The following is an 8,694-nucleotide window of genomic DNA, read 5'->3' as shown; positions in this document are numbered from 1 at the left end:
AGGGCCCACACTCAAAACAAAAAACCAAATGAGAAGGGACATGCATATAAATCAGAATATAACTATCCAGTTTAGTCAACTTAACATATCCATCTACCATGTTGAAGACGGACAGTACGATGCTAACTCCACCCAAACCTTACTTCCACGCTTTCCTCCGTTTTTTAATGAAATTCCTTTACCTGTCATGTATACATCAAACAAGCGTTCTGCTACTTCAGATGCAGTTTGATTTCTCAATTAGAGAAGAAGAAGAAACAACAATGGAGTGCAGTTTGTGTGGGGATGTGGGCTTCCAGATCTATCTATTCCAATGCACAAAATGTCTAGTTCGTTTCCAGCATCAGTAAGATAACAATTACACAGACAAGTTTCATGCACTATATGCTAGTTTAGGAATAAGCATTCATTCTGTGCATTTATGTAAAGGCCTTATTTATTGATTAATTGATTTTCAATTTCTTGGATAGATATTGCAGCAGAGAATATTATGAGAATGTATCAGTTGAGAGTATGAGTGAAGTGTGCGACTGGTGCTTCACTATTCAAGAGAAGGATGCAGGCTCTAATGTTAAGCTTATGATGAGAGATTCTGTTAAAAGAATGAGAAGTTCTGCTGAGTTTGGAGAGTGCACAAGCGAGACCCACAATAGCGAAGCCAAAAGAGATTTGGGAAAATCTTGTGTTGAAATTAATGGACAGATACCCAATTTGCCTGAAAAGAAGGAAAGGCCTGAATTAAGAGACAATATGGAAAGAAAAAATAGGAAGAGATATAAGCTTCTTGATGAAATTCTCTGTTGATCTCAATACAGGAAAACTGATTCTCCATGGAATAATGTAGAAATCCTCTGGGAGTGACTGGGTAGCAGCCTATCTTTATATTTTCCTTAAAACTTGCGAGCTTATATGAATAAGAAAACCTTCACTAGAAATACTACATAAGGCAGTAAACAAGTTTAATTATTTAATCCGTAAGTTTTCTTAAGATCTTTTCAATTATCTATTTGAAAACTGGGCATAATATGGTATGAAGGGTTGCCAACAATATACAGGAGCTATGAATGGTTGGCTGTAAACCTAAAGGATTAATGACATCCAAGATCGTTTAAGAGCTTATTTGGTGAGTGGTATATATATATGTTGGTTTCTAATATAGTTATTAGTTCCTGTTTGGAACTATAGCGGTGCCTTCAAACATTAACTTGTGATTAAACTTAATGTTATCAGCCAATCACAAATCACCTTTTCTTCAATATTTCTAGTTCATCTTATATGCACCTGTGAAACCTGCGTTTATTTTACCACAAATATTGATGCCAAATTTTTTGGCGCCTGCCTATTGGGGTTTCAGGCGGCCTACAGAGGCCTGCTCGATTCCCAACCAGAGAGAACGCACGCCTCCCGGGATCTCTGGCAGTGACAGATTGTCAGGAAGAATAGTTACATACTGAACAAGGTCTATTGCAGAAGGATACAGGTGGTGCGTGGCATTTGCAAAGCAGTTCACGTGCACTGTCTCTGCTAAAACATTTGGCATACATGCAGGGAGCTAAAGATGAGATTTTATACAGCAAGCAAATTACTTTCGGTCTCTCATCCAAGTCTCCACTTGTAGAATTAGTTCTTATAATGGCGAACAAATTTACGCCCCTTTCAAGAGCCTCCTTCCCATGGTAAAATTCCAGTTTCTGGTGTGGTGATTTTGTTTGTGATAATTTTTTTGGGTTTAGTCTTTCTTCATTGTGTAACGGTTGTTGTTAGACATTAAACCTTTGAATAGATCAGCTTTAGATGATTAGAAATACCAAATTTTATTGTTCTGTAGTGTAAATACATTTCAGTTTTTCTATAGCAAAATATACAAGATTATTTCTAGATGTCTGCTGCCTTGCCATGCCCAATTTATCTGTAGATAGATATCAAAAATTACAAAGAATGTTTTATTTATCTTGCTCCCTAATTTAACCTTAATTTACTTGTACAGGTGGACCCTAACGATATTGTATTTGGGGTGTGGGACATTAGCAACCTAAATTTGGCAGATGCCATTGCCCGAGCCAAGGTACTCGACGTTGACCTTCAGAAACAACGGTGACCTTACATGCAAGGCACGATCTGCCTCTTCCTGGCATCTTTGATCCTGATTTTATAGCTGCAAACCAAGTTGAAAGGGCAAATAATATCGTCAAGGGTTCCAAGAAGCAACAGGTGCAACACATTGTTCAAGTCATTAGGTAAGGTTGCTGAATCAAGCTTCCTTTTAGTTGTTTTTTCCATCTTGGATAGCTTGTAGGTAATTCTTCTTTTCTTCTTTATTTCCTTCAGAAATACATCTTATAGTACTTAATAGAGCCAGAAGTTAATAGAGTAGGAAGTCTCCTCATTAAAAAGCCAGCATAACTAACATTTGTGCATTTTCCACCAAAGGCATTAAATCAATATCTTTATGTCTTCAACTCTTCTTTCATGCAGGGAGTTAAAAGGCGGAAAAAAAAAGGTAGACAGAGTAGTTTTTCACTACACTGCCAATGCAGAACGATATAATGACATTATGATGGGGCTGAATGGACAAAGGAGGCTTTATTGGCAGCTTTAGAAAGGGTCGACTCTGATATCTCACCCTCGACTCTTTATGGTCTGGCCTGTATTCAGGAGAATATTCCCTTCATCAATGGCGGCCCTCAGAATACCTTTGTGCCAGGTTTGTAAATCCATTACTGTAAGAATTAAGATCCAATGGGTGTGATTTTTGTAAATTTGAAATTCTTAAGAAGATGATGGTGCTTGGAACTCAAGAAGATCATAAGTTGTGTAGTACATAGACAGAGACAATTTGTGTTCATTGAAGCACTTGTTTCTTTGTAAATTTGAAATTCTTAAGAAGATGATGGTGCCTACAACTCAAGAAGATCATAAGTTGTGTAGTACATAGACAAAGATAATTCACATATACAATCAATTTAATTGATTCATATTGAGGTGAGAGAAAATCTATATGTATATTTACACAAGCTCGTTCATTTGTATTCCCTTTTTTGCATTTATCTTTGTGGATGGAGCTAGTAGTTCGAATTTGTGAGGAATACCACCTTGTGCTTTCACAATGTGGAAGCTCTTGTAAAATTTGATTTAACATTTTTGGTCTAGATGGATCTTGCGTGGTGACAACCTTCCCTAGTGCGCTTCCATTTTTATCTTTTAACCATGCAAATGTTTTTTTTATTTTAAAGCTTTGCAATGATCTCTAGTTCTTCAAAATCTCATATTCTGATCAGAAATTTTTAAGAAACTTATTTCCAAAGTCTCTTAAATGTGGCATTTATGTCCTAATGAACATGCACTTCAGTATTGATGGATTTAGAGAAGGGGCTTGCTCATTCCGACAATGAACTTTTGTTCTGCAAAATAATTGAGTGTATTATTGTGTTTGTTTTGAGACTAAGCACCTCTAGGTTTTAGAAAGTATATAAATGGCTAAACTAGAAGTATGCTAATTTCAGTTTTATCTTCATTTGTTGGGTGTGAAAACATTTATGTTTGGGTGCTTAATAGGATTTTACAGTTGCTATGAAGAGTAATCATGATTCTTGGATCATTGTGCAATTGAGAAAATACATTTGAAGAATAATATTTAGCGGCAGGTCCCAGCCCCAAGATGAACTGAAAATTTGAGCTAATTATTCTGCAAGCAGGTAGGCAGTTGGCCGCTGAGCTATGGAACAAAGGATGCAACACAAGGCTCCACAACCTGTTTACCATTTTTTGTAGTCGGCACTTCACTTTGACATAAAAGTGTATAGATATTCCTCACTATTTTTTATATCAAAATGCCCAAAACCTGCCTTTGCTCTCCCGAACAAGTCAACATTAATATGAATCAGGGCTAATGAAAAACGTAATTGATGATAGTTATCAAACAATAGATTATAGAGCATATGGTAAAAGGTATCCAATTTCCTAAATCATGAAATGCTTTCGGGCCTTTGTTTCTATTACGTGACAGTGTCTAGTTCCTGGGTGATTGAGTTACAACCCTCCTGTAGCGTACGCCCAATGCGACAATACCATTAACTATATTTGGGTGGAGAAGGTCTAGATGGTATCGAACAGTTGCTCCAAAATCCTTGGCTACAACAAACACCTAAGAAAATAAAATTAAACAATCTTAAACCACACTTTCTATTGATTCAGAAGATTATTCTGTTGGTTCAGCAATGAATTCTACAGTTAGTGATGGTCCCCCTACGAAAAATAGCAATGAATTGATTAAAAAAAATCCAAACTCTTTTTTTTCTCTACTTACTTCATTGCATTAGACTTGATTATTGTGGGCCAGAATCTTGGTTTCATTAAGATTTTTTTTGTAGCTTTACAACTGTTCCTTCCAAATTCACCTTACAAGCATCCCAAAAGGAATATTTTTTTTCGTCATTTTTGCATGTTATTTCTCATTCCTATTCTTCAACTCTTTCAACTGGCCTTCTAATTCTATTTGTAACACTTCTTCAAGTTTCAAACTCAATAGTCTTGTTCTATTGAGCTCACTTTGCAGCCTCCAACTCTGACTTCCAACTTCTCCTTATAAGAATTCCATGACTGCTTCTGTTCAGTCACCTTTGCATTCTAATATCATTGATTGTTTTATCTTATCCTCCATCCCACTTTTTCCTTGCCTCAGTTTAGTCAACAATTCTTGGTGTTCTTATTTTGATCGTCATGCTTTAAGAATCTCATTCAGTAGCTTTGTAACTTTTTCTTCCAAGTTCACATGAAGACCACAATCTCTGATCATCAGTCATCTTTTCTTTTAATTTCATATATTTAGCATTCCATTCTTTTTAACTTTTTTTTTAATTGTTGTTGCAATTTAGTCAACAATTCTTGGTGTTCTTGTTTTGATTGTCATGCTTTAAGAATCTCCTTTAGTAGCTTTGTAACTTTTCCTTTCAAATTCACATGAATACCACAATCCCTGATCGTCAGTCGTCTTTGCTTTTAATTTCATATATTCATCATTCCATTTTTTAAACTTTTTTTTTAATTGTTGTTGCTAGTGCACAAGTCATATTCTAAACTTCTAAACACATTTCTTCCACTGCAGAATTAGTTTATAAAAACTACTACTTCAAGAATGTATTTGTCCTATTTATTAATAGAGATTTTTCTATTTTTTCAATATTCACAATGTATAACTACAACACAGATTACCTGATGTCTACCTTATTGCTTAGAACCATGCACAAAACAGGGGTTGTCTTTGCCCACAAACATAATTTATAATACGTGTTAGTTGGGTGTTCAGATTGAGTTCAAAATTGATTTTTACCAGCAATCAGATGCATTTTTGAGACAATATTGCCTTGGTGAGATTTTTTCATCTATTTTCCAACAATGCTGAAGTATTATAGAACAACATGGGTTTTGAGCTATCTCTTAGAGTTCTATGAATCTAATTCTGATGATTCATTAGTAGTCACAATACATACCCTATCTATCATTTCATAATGGTCTTGTATAATATATTTGTCAAAAACCATCCTTCTTTGGAATGAAGAAAACATAAGATTTAAAAATTCTCTTTAAGCCAACATTGATCTAGATATATTTGTTGGATCCAAAGTAATCAGGTACATTTTGAGTCAATATTATTTTAATGAGATTTGTATAATCTTTTTTAAACAATTTTTAAATGTTATAAAATGGGAATTCTAAATAACTTTGAGAGTTGTATGAATCTAGTTCATAAGATCCAAAGAAATTAACCGACATAATCTCTTTAAGCCAACATTGATCTAGATATATTTGTTGGATCCAAAGTAATCAGGTACATTTTGAGTCAATATTATTTTAATGAGATGCGTATAATCTTTTTGTAAACAATTTTTAAATGTTATAATTTATGGGAATTCTCAAATAACTTTGAGAGTTGTATGAATCTAGTTCATAGGATCCAAAGAAATTAACCGACATAACCTATCAAAGTGAATCTTTAAACGACATAACCTATCAAAGTGAATCTAAACATAACTGATTTAGATGATTGTTTCTATGAGTGTAGATTTTTTGTGGACGTTCTTCAACTTTTGTTTAATTGTTGTGGTTTGCAATTTACTTGATCCTCTCAAACTATATCTATGCTAGTTGAGTCTTTCTCTACGTGTCCAAGCTTTGTTTAAATGTTTGATTTAAAATGTAAAATTTTCATGGTGTATGCGTGATTCACAGCAGCCCTTAGGAAAGATGCAATGTTTTAATTTTAAAGTACTTGTTTAATTCTCAAAGTATCAAGAAGGCTAGCCATGTCTTCCACAAGGTCCGCATAGTTGCTTTTCTCAATTTTAGAAGGGTGGTTTGAGAGCTCACTTCCCTCAAACCTGTGCCTGTGCCTCCTTAACTGCTACTTGGCTGCTCCTCTCTTTTTTTACTATCTCTTGAAAGATAGCTTGCATGATAAATTTATGGATCCAAAGAAAGCTTTGTCCCATGATGTCCATTGCTATGGCGCAGATTTCACGTTCAAACCTCTGAAACTACTCCTTGACTGCCTTGAAAATCCAGTGGGAAGATTTGAAAATGTCATTTGTACGTGTTAGCCTTTTCATGCCATTGTTAGATCCCTTGAATTCTAACTCTATTACATATATCATTTATACATTTCACTATTTTGTAATAGAAACCTATAATGGCCTCATGCTCTTTTGGCATATAATGTTAGTATTACTTTGTGATTATTGTTTGTGCTCCCACATTTTTCATAAATGGTTTTGTACATAATAATGATACATGTTTGGTTGCATTTTGTAGGTCTTTGAATGCAGAAGTTCAAAATAGTCACAAAAACACAATCAGAAAGCCTAGAAAGCCAAGCCCACAAAGCCAAGCCCATAGAGAAGCTCAGAACAACCACAAAAGTCTACAAACAAATTTGTTACCACTAGTTTGTTACCACTATACTAGTTTTGTACACAATTAATTGACAAACAATGTCCAGAACGAGTTCTTTCAATTTAAATTCCATGTAAATCAATTAACAATGCTCAAGGAATATATGTTAATATATATAAGTATTTCCTCTTTTTCCTCTTTTTGCTCACTATTTTGTCTAAGCACCTAATCAATTATTTATTGCTCGGTTTTTTTTTTTTAATTATGTCACTTTATTTTGTTGTGAAATCAAAACTATCAGAAGTTGTTTTATGCTTTGTTCTTTTGACATATACAACCCACCATGACTTATGTTTTTGAATTGAAATATTTTCTGCTTTGTTTGTCAATTTCAACGTTTTATCATATGCCAATGTGGCTCTCTAATTTGGTAACTCCATGGATTTCTTTCACATGCCCATACTATTTGACAATTGTAGACAATTGTTTTCTGCATCCAAGCATTTGTGGAACCTCTATTTTCGGACATCTTTTGGAAAGGCCAAAACACATAAATAGCATTTATTTCTTATATTTCAATGACGTTCAGAATTTCGATCTATCATATAGAGACAAGTGACTTGTTCAGGTCTAGCTCAACAGGCATCCATAGTGTTGTGTTGCATCCCTCCTCGAGGGATGAATAAAAGATCTCCCTTACAACCCACATATCTATAATATGATAGATCTAGGATGCAAATAGCAATTCTATATTAGTCTTACCTTAATCTTGTCAAACTACCTCTACCGAACTCACAAGTTTCTGCATGAAAGAACTGCCCCTGCTGCAAGCAATAATGCAAGATTGAATGCCCAAACCCAAGCAAAAACTCCTGGCAGGAACTTCGCTGCTTGTAGCTCTTGTTTGTTTGTCATATAAAATTGATATTCGTAATTTTTAATTGTCAGAAGATAATATGTGGACTATTTAAATGAGACTCATTTTAATCTTTGAATGTCATTTTATTGTATTGAGATATCAATTTAAAGCAATGGAGAGAAAGAACAAGTTTAGTCAATTGAAACTGAATGGTGTTTGTGAGCCTAGAGAATGTTAGGAAAAATGTGGTCAAGATTGAATAGTGTACATCTAAATCAAGTGATACAAGGATAAATAGTATTTTGATTGATTTAGATATGGTCTTATAATGATAAAGGATTTATTTAATCAAACTAGTGTAAAATGATTTATTTTATGTAGAAATTAGAAACTCCTATTAATCATTCTTGAATATCACCATCACTCATCATTCATATCTATGTTATTCAGATTAACATGCAAATCTTCTTACTTCAATTTCTAAACAGTATTTCAAGCTATATGTAGTCACTAAAACTAGCATATGCACCCTTTTACACACTTTCCATTTCATCTTGATTGTTCCAAGTCTTATAAACAGTTACTTCTCCAAAATTTAAAAAAAATGACACATCATGAACAAATTTATTGATTTAAATGGAGAGAAATAAACATTATTATTGTGATTAAGATCTAATTTTTAAATAAACTAACCTTTAATTATAACTTTATAACTTTGTATGGTTTGGTGTTAATTTTATGAATAATAAAATTACCTTTACTACTATGAAACTAAACTTGATGTAAGAAACTAAACCTATAACTCTCAAACATTTTCTACAAATTAGAACCTATTTGTCTTGATTTTGACTACTTATATTTTTGCATTTATTAACTTTTTTAAGGTTAACATTAACAATCTATAAACATTGAAACATCATTTGTGGGAAGCCTTGAAATTAACAATC

At 33.7% G+C, this 8,694-nt stretch overlaps 1 protein-coding gene and 1 long non-coding RNA gene across 2 annotated transcripts; both read left to right on the top strand.

The window, feature by feature from the left end:
* Window positions 1-263: 263 nt before the first annotated feature.
* LOC131036967 (uncharacterized) lies at window positions 264-804 on the top strand. The gene is made up of 2 exons (XM_057968999.2): window positions 264-346; window positions 471-804. Exons 1-2 carry the CDS (start codon window positions 264-266, stop codon window positions 802-804), a joined length of 417 nt encoding a protein of 138 aa, XP_057824982.2.
* A 791-nt stretch (window positions 805-1,595) lies between these two features.
* On the top strand, window positions 1,596-7,088 carry LOC131036960 (uncharacterized). Its single transcript, XR_009104159.2, has 4 exons — window positions 1,596-1,676; window positions 1,988-2,237; window positions 2,476-2,704; window positions 6,808-7,088. It is a non-coding gene; the product is annotated as an uncharacterized LOC131036960 (long non-coding RNA).
* The last annotated feature ends 1,606 nt before the right edge of the window (window positions 7,089-8,694 follow it).

Source organism: Cryptomeria japonica, chromosome 11, assembly GCF_030272615.1.
Source record: "Cryptomeria japonica chromosome 11, Sugi_1.0, whole genome shotgun sequence".
Classification (NCBI taxonomy): domain Eukaryota; kingdom Viridiplantae; phylum Streptophyta; class Pinopsida; order Cupressales; family Cupressaceae; genus Cryptomeria; species Cryptomeria japonica.
The sequence above is the reverse complement of the archived record's forward strand: the minus strand, read 5'-3'. Positions and strand labels throughout refer to the sequence as shown.

Bases quoted from the DNA above. Each gene is read 5' to 3' on its own strand.
- LOC131036967 (XM_057968999.2), top strand. From the start codon at position 264: ATGGAGTGCAGTTTGTGTGGGGATGTGGGCTTCCAGATCTATCTATTC. The intron at 347-470 runs GTAAGATAACAA...TTTCTTGGATAG, and splicing joins CTAGTTCGTTTCCAGCATCA to ATATTGCAGCAGAGAATATT.